The following is a 14,132-nucleotide window of genomic DNA, read 5'->3' as shown; positions in this document are numbered from 1 at the left end:
GCCAGGGCCCTTGAGGAGAGGCACTGGAAGGGCCCCGCAGTGCTGGAGGCTGCCGACAGGAGCTTCAGTGCACGGAGAGCCTGCAGGGGGCCTGGGGCCAGCCCCTCTGGGGCTCTGCTGCCGGTGCTGCCGAGCTCCTTCCCCGGCAGCAGGGCTGGGGCCTCCCTGGGGGGCAGCCTTGAGCTGGAGGAGCAGGAGCCTGTTGCTCAGAGGTGTCAGCACTGCCTCCTCTGTGGGTCCCTGGCAGTTCTCAGCCGCTTGCCCCGGGCTGTGTGCTGCTGGCCCTTGTGCCCTAGCCCTGCCCTGAGGCTGGCTTCTCTCCTCTGCAGCAGGCAGGCCAGGTCACCATGAGCCCCTCGACGGTGGTGTGAGCCCCTCTGCACACCTTGCCCGCCTCAGGAAGCGCAGCTCTTGTAAGTAGCCCCCGGCAGGGGAGCTGCCAGCAGCTCTGCAGTGCTGCTCAGCTCTGTCAGGAGGGCCTCACCCTCTCTGCTGCTCCCGGGGAAGTTTTGCCCCACACCTTCCTGACCCTGCCTCTGAGGCTCTGATTTCAGCTGCCCAGAGGAGGGCAGCTCCCACGGAGCCCTCGCCTGCAGCAGGCTTCTGCTGCTGCCAGCAGGAGCCAACTGAGCACCAATCAATCCCTTGCAGGTGGCAGAGGCTCAAGCACCTCCTGTCCTCAGTGTGCAGACAAGCTGCTGCCCTCTGAGTGCTGCCCACCTCTCTAACCCCTCATCTGCTCCCTGTGGCTGGGGGCTAGAGTCCTGCTCTTCCTTTGTCCCCTCTGAAGTGCCTTGGGCAGTCCCTGGTGTGCCCCCCCAGGGCTGGGCTGGTCCTACAGCTTCCTCTCCAGCTCTGGGGGAAGCTTGCACAGGACAGGCAGAGGAACCTCCCAGGCTGTGCTCAGTGTGTGCCCCAGGGGAGCTGCCAGCTGCTGCTCCTGCTCTGCAGAGTGCCTCAGCTGCAGGGAGGTCGCTGCTGAGGGCTGAGCCCTGCTCACCCCTTCCTGCACGTCTGGGTGCCAGCCCTGGGGCCCCCTCAGACTCCCCTGCTTCTGGCTCAGCTTTCCCCTCTCTGCCCTAGGAGTGAGGAGGAGCAGAGGGCTGTGAGGGTGAGGCAGGCAGGGCTAGGGGGTGCACAGGGTGGCAGCTGTGGCACTCTGGGGGTGTTCTGCACATGCAGGCCTGCGGCTTGTGCCCTGCAGGTGCCAGGGTTCAGATGCCCCCAGCCAGCTGTGGTTAGCAGTGGGGGTCCAGAGCCTTTCTAGGAGGGGAGGGGGACACAGGCAAGGCTGTTGCAGGGCCCACAGAGGCAGGGGGGGGTTGGTGGCTCAAGCACACAGCCCGGGGGCCAGACCTGAGGTGCAGCTGCGGGGCAGAGCCAGGCTGCTCCTGCCAGGCTCTTCTCCTGGCCCCACCAAAGCCCAGCTCTGACCTGCTGCTGGATCCCTGCTGGCCAGGCCAGGGTGGCTGCAGGCTGGGAGCCCAGCTGCTCTAACCCCAGTGCCTGCTGCTATCTTCCAGGTTTGAGTGCCATTTCAACCCCCCCCTGAAGACCCCAGGCCTCTGACCTGCAGGAGGGGAGAAGCTTCAGCAGGAAGAGAAATCCTTCTCAGCCCTAACCTGGCAGACAGCCCCAGGCCTGACCCTGGGGGCAGCAGGCTGGGCAAGCCAGGAGGGTTCCTGTAGGTAGTAGCTTTGGGTGTTGGCTGGGACCTTAGGCAGCCAGAAGTCATCAGCTCAGTCTCTAGGGGTAGCAAATAGCCTGGAGGCCTGGACACACACAGACCCCAACCAAAACCCCAGGCCCAGGCCTTGCATTGCTTGGCCACCTCTGAGCTGCACAGATCTGTGTCCTGAGTGTCTCTGTTCCTCTTCTGTCCTGTGAGCTGCTTGGGTTTCGGTTTGGGAGGTTGTTGTTGTTTGTTTGGGGTTTGTTTCTTGGGGGGGGGGGGGGGGGGGGGGAAGGGCTTGGAGAGAGCCTGAGGTATTTAAGAGTAGTATTAAATGCTTCAGGGTTTGTCTTGAGCTGGAGCCCTGAGGTTCAGCCTCCTCCCTGCCTCCCAAAGATGTCTATGAGAGCAATAATTTATTTTCTTGGCTTTAACACTTCTGGGTTAATAAAAGAGGTTTCATTGGTCCCTTGAACCCTTCCTTCAGGTGGTTCCTCCAGTGCCTCAGGGCTGAGCTTAGCCCTGGCTTAGCTCCCTCCCAGCTCTTGCCTCTCTCTCTCTCTCCCTGTGCACTTCCTGCACTAACCAACTGCAGCTCAACTCTCAGCCTCTTCCCCTGGAGAGGAAGCCCAGGAGGAGACTTCCCTCCCTCCTGCTGGGAAGGCAGAGGTGGAGCAGGGAGCACAAAGCAGCCAGCAGAGACCTTGCTAGGAGCTGCCTGCCCCAGGGCCCTGGCTCTGGTTGGGAGCCACTTAGCTGCTGCCTTGTGTCTGTGTCTCCATGGGGTCAGGTTCCAGCTGCATGAGGTGCAGGGGGCCAAGGCCAGGCCCCAGTGTGGGCCTTGGGACAGCAGCCAGGCTCTTCCCCTCCTAGCTTTTGGGGGGGTCAGAGCTGGCTGCTTGCTTCCCCTCTTCAGGTACTTCACTCCTCCCCTTGGGGCTTGCTTGAGGAGCTGTGGCTGCTGCTGGCACCTGAGCCCAGCACCTTTGGAGCAGCCTGGGGTTGATGCTAAATGCCCTTGGGCTGCAGTGGCACAGGGGAAGGGCAGGATGGAGGTGCCCTGTGCTGCCCAGCTGCCTGCTGTGGAGCAGCAGCAGAGCTCCCAGCCTGGCCATGAGCCTCCAGCCCCCTCCTGGGAGCAGATGAGAAAGGAAAGCTCAGCAATCTGGGGAGGCAGAGCTCCCTGCTGCCAAGCCCCAGCCTGGCTGCTGCTGCTGTGGCCATCAGCCCCCTCCCTGAGCTGGGAGAGCAGCCCTGCCCCCCCGGGGCTGAGGCAGAAGCTGGAGCAGGGGCAGCTGCAGCTGGCAGTTTGCTTGCTCCTGGCCTCACAGCCTGAGCTGCCCTGCACCTGACCACCCCCTGAGGGTTCCTGAGTGACTTTGCTACCCTGGGGGTCATTTTTTTTCCCCCCCCCACCCCTGGTTCTTTCTTTCTTCAGGCAGCAGAGAGAGGCCAACTTGGCAGCACTCTGCCCAGGCCCTGTGGGCACCAGGCACAGGTGGGGATGGCACTGGTGTAGGACACTTGGCTCATGCCAGGGCACCACAGCTCAGGTCACAGGGTAGGGAGAGAGAGAGAGAGAGAGAATTCATTCATCCATGCACCAGGAGGAAGCCTTCTGCAGGTCTCCAGTTGCAAAGGTTTCTGCAGTGCTGGAGCCCTCCTCAGGGCCATGCTTGCCTGCCCCTGGGGTGTTCTTGGTGGGGTTCCCCCAGGGGTTGATGAGTTTGTCTAATAAAGGTTATTTTCTTTACATGAACCTTCTCTGCTTGCTGCTGAGGCCTCCCAGGCTGGGCTGCACCCAGCTGCATGGAGAGGTGGCTGAAAGAGAGCTCAGCAGGGCTGGGAGCAGGGCTGGGAGCAGGGCTGGGAGCAGGGCTGGGAGCAGGGCTGGGAGCAGGGCTGGGAGCAGGGCTGCAGGGGCCAGGTGGGAGGCCTGGAGCTGGTGGTGCTCTGCAAGGCTCAAGGCCTGGGGCCACTCTCCTTCAACATCAGCAATGACCTGGAGGGCTCTAGGGTTGTCCAGCCTGGGGAAGAGAAGGCTCCAGGGAGACCTCAGAGCAGCCTCCCAGCACCTCAAGGGGCTCCAGGAGAGCTGGGGAGGGACTCTGGGCAAGGGCTGGGAGTGCCAGGAGCAGGGAGAATGGCTTGGAGCTGGGAGAGGGCAGAGGGAGAGTGGAGAGGAGGAAGGAATTGTTGGCAGGGAGGCTGGGGAGAGCCTGGCACAGGCTGCCCAGGGAGGCTGTGGCTGCCCCCTGCCTGGAGGTGCTGAGGACCAGGCTGGATGAGGCCTTGAGCAGCCTGGGCTGGGGGGAGGGGTCCCTGGAGCTGGCTGAGCTCTGAGGTCCCTTCCAACCCAACCTCCTTCTGTGATTCCTTCAGGAGCTCCTCCCTGCAGCTTGTTCTGTCCTTGCCCCAGCCCTGAGCTCTGTTTTTCAGGGGATCAATTCATGGGGAGCCCCAGGCCCCAACCCAGCCCCAGAGCTGGTTCCAGCCCTCCAGGCCAGGCACACTCAGAACCACTTCAGCATTGGTCACTTTATTGCAAGAACCTTTTGCCCCAGCCCCTTCCCTCCCTGCAGTGCAGCACAAGCAGCAGCAGTCAGCCCCTGCAGAGGCTCCAGACCCTGCTGAGCTGCTGGCTTGGGCTCTTCCTCTCTCCCTGCCCCCTGTGAGGAGCCAGCCTGGCACAAAGATCAAGAGCCCCCTCAGCCAGGTGGCTGCTTCCCTGAAGGCAGAGCTGCCCCAGGGGGGGACCACAGCTCAGCCAGGAGTGAACTTATTGCTATGCTCTTACTGCCAGGACAGTGCAGGTAAGCACCCAGGGAGGTGCCAGCCTCAGCTTGCCCTGCTGGGCAGCGAGGTGGGGGAGGCCCAGGCTGCAGCTGAGTCCTCTGTCATGTTGATGGCAGCAGGTGGGAGCAGGGGAGGCCATGGGCAAGGTTGCCACAGCCCTTGGAAAACTCACCCTGGCTGCCAGCCTTGAGCAGGGCCTTCACTGCAGTGTCCTCCCTGTGCTCCTGCCTCCAGCAGAGGCTGCTGAGCCACCTCCACAGGGCAGGGGACTGCAGCTTGGCAGTGCCAAGAGAGCAGGAGCCTGGTGCTGTCACCTTGGAACAGCAGAGCCAGAGCTGCTGAGGCACCAACCACAGCTGGCCACGGGCAAGCACCAGGCCTGCTCCTGCCACAGCAGCAGGAGGGCAGCCTGGCACTTGGTTCCCCTCCCCTTCTGCTGCTGGCACCTCCTGTGCTGTGCCACTCTCAAGCTGAAGCCAGCTCAAAGAAGGTCTAAGGTGAAGCTGAGCAGAGAGCAGGCCACTTGCCACCAAAGATGAGCAGCTAGCCCATGGCTGGTGCCAGTGGGGAGCTCCCAGCAGTGCCTGTACCCGCAGTGGGCCTGGGCCACCAGGGGCAGGGGCTGCAGAGGATGAAGCTGCAGAGGTGAGGAGCAGGAGGAGGACTTGCAGGAAGGGCCTCAGAGTGCTGGGGAAGCAGAGGAGTCCCTCATGATGCCCTCCCTCAGGCATCATGCAGCTGGTTCTCCTGCAGGAGGACCTTCTCCCCAGGCTTGAAGGCAGGCATGCCCAGGTAGGGGCAGCTGGCACAGCGGAAGGCATCCCCCAGGTAGCACTGCCAAGAGAAGGAAAAGCAGCTCCTGGAGGCAGGGGCACAGCTGGCAGCCCAGGGGCATGGCTGTGCCAGCCTCAGGGCAACACTGGTGGTGCCCAGCAGGGATCAGCAGCACAGGCACAGCCCAGGGGCTGCCCTGCTGGGAAGCAGCTCCATGGAGGAGGAGCTGGGAGTGCTGCTGGGCAGCAAGGGCTGCAGGCCACAGCCAGGTGCCCCTAGGGCCCAGAGAGCCAAAGGCATCCTGGGGGCATTCAGAACTGTGGCCAGCAGGGCTGGGGAGGTTCTGCTGCCCCTCTGCTCTGCCCTGCTGAGACCTCCCCTGGAATCCTGTGTCCAGGTTTGGGCTCCCCAGCTCCAGAGACCTGCTGGAGGGTCCAAGGGAGGCTGTGAGGAGGATGAAGGGACTGGGACAGCTCTGCCATGGAGAAAGGCTGAGAGCCCTGGGGGTGTTTGGTCTGGAGAGAAGGCTGAGAGGGATCTGAGCAATGCCCACAAATATCTGAGGGGTGGGTGGCAAGAAGGAGCTGCCAGGCCCTTGAGAGTGGTGCCCAGGGACAGGGCAGGGACCAACAGGGACAAGCTGGCACCCAGGAGGCTCCACCTCAGCATGAACAGAAGCTTCTTTGGTGTGAGGCTGCTGGAGGCCTGGAGCAGGCTGCCCAGAGAGGCTGTGGAGCCTCCTGCTCTGGGGACTTCCAAACCCCCTGGCTGTGTTCCTGGGTGCCCTGCCCTGGCAGGGGGTTGGGCTGGAGAGCCCAGGGAGCAGCCCCTAGGGAACAGAGCTTGCCAGGCACAGATCCTGGCCTGCAAAGCACAGAAACCAGGAGGAGTATTTACATTTCCACAGGCAGACTTGGGCTGGGAGCTCCTCTTCTCCTGCTCCAGCTCTTCAGCCAGGCCACAGGTGCTGCAGGGAAGCAGAGGAAGTCAGCTGCACCTTGCTGCTCGCAGGCTGGGAGCCATCAGCACCGGGCCCAGCCCTGCCCACAGGCACCAAGCCCTCCCCTCTCACACCACAGCTCACCCCAGGCCCTACACTGAGCTCTTCCACACCATGGCTGGCACAGAAGTGCTGAAGCTGAGGGCTGGGTGGGAAATGACTCTGCAGCACCAACTGTGTGCTGCCTGCCAGGACCTGCAGGGAGGCTGCAGAGAGACTTTGGCTGAGGGGGTCTGGAGCCAGGCCAGGGGGGGGGAAGGGTTTGGAGCTGAGGCAGAGCAGGGTCAGAGTGGAGCTGAGGAAGAAGTTGTGCAGCAGGAGGGAGCTGAGGCTCTGGCCCAGGCTGCCCAGGGAGGCTGTGGCTGCCTCCTGCCTGGGGGTGTTTAAGGCCAGGCTGGGTGAGGCCTTGGGCAAGCTGTGCTGGGGGGAGGGGTCCCTGCCTCTGGCAGGGGTTGGAGCAGATGAGCTCTGAGGTCCTTCCAAGCTGAGCCACTCCAAGAGCTGTGGTGTGCCCCTCCCAGCACTGACCAGTTCTTGCAGGCTTTCTTTTTGCCCAGCTCTTTGCAGGAGGCAGCTCTGAGGGATGATGGATCTGGCTTCTTCAAGTCCTCTGCATCCAGCAGCTCATCAGAGTCCAGAAGATCCTGGAAGAGAGCCCAGGGAGCAGAGCTGCCACCTGCCCCTGCCTGCTGCGGCCCAGGACAGGTTGTGGCCACTGGGAGGAACCTGCAGCCCTTTGCCAAGGGCTGCAAAGCTGCTGGGGGGACTGGAAGAGCTCTGCTGGGAGCCAAGGCTGAGAGCATTGAGGCTCTGAGCCTGGGAAGGAGCAGCCTGAGAGGGATCTCAGCAGTGCTGAGCAACACTGCCAGGGGGGCTGGCAGGAGGCTGGCACCAGGCTCTCTGCAGTGGTGCCCAGGGACAGCACAAGGGGCACAGAGCTGAAGGGCAGAAGTTCCACCTCAGCAGGAGGAGGAACTGCTGGGATGGAAGGGTGGCAGAGCCCTGGGGCAGGCTGCCCAGAGAGCTGCTGGAGCCTCCATCTCTGGACCCATCCCAAACCTGCTCGGTCCTGCTCCTGGGTCACCTCCTCTGGGTGACCCTGCCCTGGCAGGGGGCTGCCCTGCATCATCCCCAGGGGTCCCTCCCAGCCCTGGGATTCTGTGAAATGCTATCTGTGGCACTGGCACTGAGCTGTGCCCTCCCCTCCAGCTGTCCTGCTCCAGGCCCTCAGCTCCCCACCCCTCTGGGCTCCCAAGGCCTCCCACAGCAGAGGAGAGATTTTGCCCTGGGGGAATTCCTTTGACCTTTTACAAGCTGTAAAGCTTCCCTGGGGGCAAGGACTGAAATGGAGCAAGGAAGGGGAAGGAAGCACAGCAAAGCCTCACAAATAACACCAGATACCATCTCCTCATCATTCATCTCACTGGCAGAGAGAGTCCACAGCCTGGCAGCAGCTGGGTCCACAGAGGGCTTTCCTGGAGCCAAAACAAAGAGGCAGCAGCTGTCACTCCTGTGCCCTGCCTGCTCCCTCCCAAGGGGAGTTCCAGCAGCTTCAGAAAGCCTCATTCCCAGCTTGCACCACAGCACTCCCCAGCCCAGAGCTGCCTCCCTGGCCAAGGGATGGATGAGAAGCTGGGCAGGAGCAGGCAGGGGGAGACTGCAGCCCAGAAGGCAAATCCCAGCCTGGGCTGCAGCCAAAGCAGCACTGCCAGCAGAGCCAGAGAGGGGATTCTGCCTCTGCCCTGCTCAGCCCTCCCCTGCAGTGCTGGGGGCAGCTCTGGAGCCCTCAGCACAGGGAGGGCCTGGAGCTGAGGGAGAGGCTCCAGAGGAGGCCAGGAGAATGCTCAGGGGCTTGGAGCAGCTCTGCTGGGAGGCCAGGCTGAGGGAGCTGGGGGTGTTCAGCCTGGGGAGGAGAAGGCTCCAGGGAGACCTCAGAGCTGCTGCCAGGAGCTGAAGGGAGCTACAAGAGGGATGCAGAGAGACTGTTCCCCAAGGCCTGCAGGGCCAGGCCCAGGGGCAATGGCTTCAGACTGGAGCAGAGCAGATTGAGACTGGATGTGAGGAGCAAGTTCTTTACTCTGAGGGTGCTGGAACACTGCAGCAGGCTGCCCAGGGAGGTGGTTGGGATCCCAGCCCTGGAGACATTCCAGGTGAGGCTGGGGAGGGCTGTGGGCAGCCTGCCCCAGATGGGGAGGTCCCTGCTGGGTGCAGGGGGTTGGACTGGAGGAGCTCTGGAGCTCCCTTCCAGCCTGGGCCCTTCTGTGCTGCTGTGGTTCTCTGCTGCCCAGCCCAGAGGCAGGCAGCCCAGGCACTGCTCACCTGAGGGAGCTGCTTTCTTGGCAAAGGGCAGCTGGAGCTGGCTTGAGGACCCCACCTCGAAGTTGGGCTTCCTGGCCTCCAGCTGCACACTCAGCAGGTCCTTGCCTTGGTAGCCCAGGTGCTCCTGCACCGCCTGCACCTCCTCGGGGCTCAGGGCTTCCCTCTGCAGCTGCAGGGTGAGGCAGCAGCTCAGCCCCAGGCAGAAGGCCTCATTCCAGCCCTCCAGTGAGCACAGGCAGTGCTCTGTTCCACCCTGCCCCCCCCCTAGCCCCCCACTGCTGCTGCAGCTCTGGGGGTGCAGGCAGCCCCCAGCGAAGGAGGAGAAGCAAACTGGGCTGTGACCCAGCAAGGCCCCAGGGGGCTCCAGCTGTGCCTGCAGGCCCTGGGGCCACACTCACCTCCTTCACCTCCACCAGCCCAGAGAGGGTCAGAGCTGTGGGCAGCCTGGCTGCTGTCTTCAAGCTGCTGTTGTTGGCTGGAAGACACAAAGGCAGGAAGAATAAACTGAGAGACCTGGGAGGGTTTGGAGCTTCAGAGGGCAGCGTGGAGAAGCCAAAACCCTTTCTGCTGCCCCTTCCACCCCCAGCTTCAGCACTGCAGGCTGTGCCCCTGAACCACCACCAGCACACTGCCACCTGCTTAGCAAGGGGCTTCTTGTTTCCCACCTCCACCCTGGACCACCTCCCTGTGCCAGCAAGGGATGGGTGCAGGACAGGAAGAGAGGGCAATCAGCTTGGGGGCAGCCCCTTGGGTGCTGTTCCAAGGCAGGGGCTCTGCTTTCCCCTTCAAATCCAGCCCTGAGCCTTCTGCCCCCTGAGCTGCCCCAGGGAAGGGCAACCAGGATGGGGAAAGGTCTTAAACACAGCCTGGGAGGAGCAGCTGAGGGACCTGGGGTGGTTCAGTCTAGAGGAGAGAAGGCTGGGAGGAGACCTCCCTGCCCTCCACAGCCCCTTGAGAAGAGACTGGAGTGAGTGGGAGGGGGCTGGGAGGGGAGGATGGGAGGGGGCGGGGAGGGGGGGGTGGGGAGGAGGGGATAAGGGGGGGGCGGGGAGGAGGGGATAAGGGGGGGGCGGGGAGGAGGGGATAAGGGGGGGGCGGGGAGGAGGGGATAAGGGGGGGGGCGGGGAGGAGGGGATAAGGGGGGGGCGGGGAGGAGGGGATAAGGGGGGGGCGGGGAGGAGGGGATGGGGAGGAGGCGGGGATAAGGGGGGGGCGGGGAGGAGGCGGGGATAAGGGGGGGGCGGGGAGGAGGCTGGGATAAGGGGGGGCGGGGAGGAGGCTGGGATAAGGGGGGGGCGGGGAGGAGGCTGGGATAAGGGGGGGGCGGGGAGGAGGCTGGGATAAGGGGGGGGCGGGGAGGAGGCTGGGATAAGGGGGGGGCGGGGAGGAGGCTGGGGTAAGGGGGGGGCGGGGAGGAGGCTGGGATAAGGGGGGGACGGGGAGGAGGCTGGGATAAGGGGGGGACGGGGAGGAGGCTGGGATAAGGGGGGGACGGGGAGGAGGCTGGGATAAGGGGGGGACGGGGAGGAGGCTGGGATAAGGGGGGGCGGGGAGGGGGGGGCTCAGCAGCAGGGTCGGCACCGGGCGAGCGGCTGGGGCTGGACCATCTCCGAGGCCTCTCCCCAGCTCCGCGGCTGGCCCTGCCCTGCCCTGCCCCGCAGCGGCCCGGCCGCAGCTGCCTCACCTGCCCCGGCCAGCACAGGCTCCCGCAGCAGCACTCTGCCCCCCGGGCGCAGGACCCGAGCCACCTCGGCCAGCAGCGGGGCGCTGTGCTGCGCGGCGCCGCCCGGCACCAGCCCCGACAGCACCACGTCGAAGCTGGACTCCCCGTGGCGTGCTGCGAGGCAGAGCGACAGGAGTCAGTCCTGCACACACACACACACAGAGCCTGCTTCAGCCCTCCCTCCCTCCCTCCTCCCCCCTGCTGCTGCTGCGGGGACACAGCAGACGCTGCACACAACGCGGAGCGCACAGCGCCGGCAGGGAGCTCAAGGCTCAGCCAGCTCCAAGCCCCTGCCCCGGCCAGCTCCCAGCCAGCTCCAGCCTGGACTTCAACACCTCCAGGGATGGGGCTGGGATGGACTTACAGCCCAGGACCTTCACAGAATGCATCAGGGTGGGAGGGAGCCTCCAAGGGCCTCCTGGCCAAGGCCTGCAGGCAGCAGGGCCAGCTCCAGCTGCAGCAGGCTGCCCAGGGACACAGCCAGGCTGAGCTGGAAGGGCTGCAGGGATGGAGCCTCCACCACCTCCCTGGGCAGCCTGGGCCAGGCTCTCCCCAGCCTCCCTCTGCACAGCTTCCTCCTCAGCTCCAACCTAACTCTGCCCTGCTCCAGCTCCAAACCATTGCCCCTGGGCCTACCCCACAGCCCCTTCTCAGCAGTCCCTCCCCAGCCTGCCTGCAGCTGCCCTGCAGCTCTGCAGCTGCAGCTCTCAGCTCTGCCTGCAGCCTTCTCTGCTGCAGGCTGCACAGCCCCAACCCTCCCAGCCTGGCCCCAGGGCAGAGGTTCTGCAGCCCTCTGAGCATCTCTGTGGCCTCCCCTGGACCCCTTCCAGCAGCTCCACACCACCGAGGTGCCAGCTCGCAGGACAGACCCCCCCCCAGCCCTCAAGCACAAGATGGGACCCGAGGCTGATGCTCACACTGGAGGAGCTGGTTGACATTCTCCACACAGACTTTGTTTTCAGCTCCCACCACAGCCTGGACTTTATCCACCAAGGCCTTCAGAGCTTCCACTGGGGAGGAGCTGTCCCAGAGGATGGCCACGCGCTGGCCGGGCACCACGCCGTACTCGCCCATGGCCACAGCTGCACCGAGCCTGCAGAGGGAGGAAGAGGTCAGGGCAGAGAGAGAGAGAAGGAGAAAGGATGAGAGCCAAGGGCAGCAGGGGATTCTATGGCCTGTGCCCTAACCACAGGGCACTGACTTGGCTTCATCTGCTCTGCCCTGGGGAGGCCACAGCTGGAATCCTGCCTCCAGCTCTGGGCTCCCCAGCTCCAGAGGGACAGGGAGCTGCTGCAGAGAGGCCAAGGCAGGGCTGCAAGGCTGCTGAAGGGACTGCAGCACTGCCTGGGCAGGACAGGCTGAGAGCCCTGGGGGGGTGCAGGCTGCAGAGGAGAAGGCTGAGAGGGAGCTGAGCAATGGCCATCAAGAGCTGAGGGCTGGGGGGCAGGAAGGGAGGGCCAGGGACAGCCTCTGCTCACTGTGCCCTGGGGCAGCACAAGAGCCAAGGGCTGGAAACTGCAGCCCAGGAGCTTCCAGCTCAGCAGGAGGAAGAACTTCTTGGCTGGGAGGCTGCCAGAGGCCTGGAGCAGGCTGCCCAGAGAGGTTGTGGAGTCTCCTGCTCTGGAGCCTTCCCAGCCCTGTCTGGATGTGTCCCTGTGCCCCCTGGGCTGGGTGCTGTGCTCCTGCTCTGGCCATCTGGGCACACTGCTGGCTCAGCTTCAGCCAGCCCTCAACCACCCCCCCAGGTCCTTCTCCACACAGCAGCTCTCAGCCACTCTGCCCCCAGCCTGCAGCACTGCCTGGGGTTGCTGTGGCCCAGGTGCAGCACTCAGCACTTGGCCTTTGCTGGATCTCCTGCAGCTGACCTTGGCTGAGCCATCAGAGCCTCACAGCCTGCTGCCATCTGCAAACCTGCTGAAGCTGCACTCAATAGGAAGGACATTAAGGACAACTGCCCCCAGCACTTTGGGCAGCAGCAGAAGTCCCCCTGCAGCCTTCCTGGGGGATCCTGGCAGCAGCTCTGGGGTCCCCCTGGAGCCTTCTCCTCCCCAGGCTGCACAGCCCCAGCTCCCTCAGCCTGTGCTCCCAGCAGAGCTGCTCCAGCCCTGGCAGCATCTCTGTGGCCTCCCCTGGCCTCCCTCCACAGCTCTGTGGCCTCCTGCTGCTGGGGACAGCAGATCTGGAGGCAGAGCTGGAGGGGAGGGCTGAGCAGAGCCCAGGGGCAGGATCCCTTCTCCTGACCCCCAGCTCCAGACTGCCAGGACCAGGCAGGCTCCACGGCCCCAGGGCTTGGCTGGCCAGGGCTCACTGAGGAGCCAAGGAGTCCACCTCCAGCACACCAGCAGCATCCCCACCACGCCAGGCAGGAGGCTGCATGGCTGGCCCCATGCTGGCTGCGGGGGCAGAGGCCTTATCTGCCCTTCACACACTTCTAACAGGCCTTGAGGAACAACCCTGCCCCAAACAGGGCGAGGAAGGGGCCTGAGACACTACTGCAGAGGTTATTCAGCTTCAATGGATGAAGGATCACAGAATCAACCAGCTTGGAAAAGAGCTCAGAGCTCATCCAGTCCAACCCAGCACCCAACCCCTGCTGACCACTCAGCCATGGCTCCAAGGGCCACATCCAACCCTCAGGGCTGGGGACTCCACCACTCCACCACCCCGCTGGGCAGCACATCCCCAGGGCCAATCTCTCTTGCTGGGAAGAATTTCCTCCTCACCCCCAGCCCAAACCTCCCCTGGCACAGCTTGAGACTGTGTCCTCTTGTTCTGGGGCTGGGGGCCTGGGAGAAGAGACCAACCCCCACCTGGCTGCAACCTCCCTGCAGGGAGCTGTAGAGAGCAATGAGGTCTCCCCTGAGCCTCCTCTTCTCCAGGCTCCAACCCCAGCTCCCTCAGCCTCTCCTCCCAGGGCTGTGCTCAAGGCCTCTCCCCAGCCTCGTTGCCCTTCTCTGGACACCTTCAAGTCTCTCAATGTCCTTCTTAACCTGAGGGGCCCAGACCTGGACACAGGACTCAAGGTGCTGAACAGAGAGCTCCAGCGCACAGCACCAAAGCCTCCAGAGCCTTCCCTGCCTTGTGATACACAAGGGGCAGCCTCCAGCGGCCAGGACGCAGCCCCAGGCTGTGGGCAACGACCGCCCCGGCCCCGCGGCAGCTCGGGAGGCTAAAGACAGCTCCCGGAACACCCGGCAGGGACCGGCTCGGAGGGACGAGGAAGGAGAAAGGCGGAGGAAGGGCACAGCCGCCCCGGCAGCCGCCCCGGCGGCCGCCTCGGACCCGGCCCTGAGGAAGGCTTTTTGCGCTCGCCCCCGCTGCCTGCCCCTCGCCCCCCGCCCGCCCTCGCCCCCGCTGCCTGCCCCTCGCCCCCCGCCCGCCCTCGCCCCCGCTGCCTGCCCCTCGCCCCCCGCCCGCCCTCGCCCCCGCTGCCTGCCCCTCGTCCCCTTGCGTGCCCTCAGCTCAACCTCGAGCACAGCCTCGGCCCCGCTCGGCGCCGGCCGCTCTCCGCAGCCCTGCTCTCGGCCCCGCTCTCTGCTCACCCCCGGGCCCGCTCCCGGCCCCTCTCTCCGGTCACCCCCGGCCCCGCTCACCCCCGGCCGCTCTCTCCGCTCACCCCCGCTCCCGGCCCCGCTCTCGGCCCCGCTCGCTCCCGGCCTCGCTCTCCGCTCATCCCCGGCCGCTCTCTCCGCTCACCCCCGCTCCAGGACCCGCTCTCGGCCCCGCTCGCTCCCGGCCGCTCTCTCCGCTCACCCCCGCTCCCGGCCCCGCTCGCTCCCGGCCCCGCTCTCCGCTCACCCCCGCTCCAGGACCCGCTCCCGGCCCCGCTCGCTCCCGGCCCCGCTCTC

General features: G+C 64.9%; 2 protein-coding genes across 2 annotated transcripts in view; one reads left to right on the top strand and one right to left on the bottom strand.

The window, feature by feature from the left end:
* PLEKHG4 (pleckstrin homology and RhoGEF domain containing G4) overlaps positions 1-371 on the top strand; it is a 97,280-nt gene extending 96,909 nt beyond the window's left edge. Inside the window, exon 26 of the mRNA XM_054170292.1 lies at positions 297-371. Coding sequence (XP_054026267.1) covers positions 297-371 — 75 coding nt within the window. The remainder of the gene's footprint in view (positions 1-296) is intronic.
* A 4,012-nt stretch (positions 372-4,383) lies between these two features.
* On the bottom strand, positions 4,384-11,395 carry CIAPIN1 (cytokine induced apoptosis inhibitor 1). Its single transcript, XM_054170148.1, has 8 exons — positions 11,202-11,395; positions 10,246-10,398; positions 8,960-9,036; positions 8,562-8,730; positions 7,644-7,717; positions 6,771-6,886; positions 6,140-6,209; positions 4,384-5,302 (listed from the first exon to the last, which is right to left on the bottom strand). Exons 1-8 carry the CDS (start codon positions 11,356-11,358, stop codon positions 5,192-5,194), a joined length of 927 nt encoding a protein of 308 aa, XP_054026123.1. The 5' UTR covers positions 11,359-11,395; the 3' UTR covers positions 4,384-5,191.
* Positions 11,396-14,132: the final 2,737 nt, after the last annotated feature.

The sequence above is a fragment of the Dryobates pubescens genome, chromosome 19 (assembly GCF_014839835.1).
Source record: "Dryobates pubescens isolate bDryPub1 chromosome 19, bDryPub1.pri, whole genome shotgun sequence".
NCBI classification, from domain to species: domain Eukaryota; kingdom Metazoa; phylum Chordata; class Aves; order Piciformes; family Picidae; genus Dryobates; species Dryobates pubescens.
The sequence above is the reverse complement of the archived record's forward strand: the minus strand, read 5'-3'. Positions and strand labels throughout refer to the sequence as shown.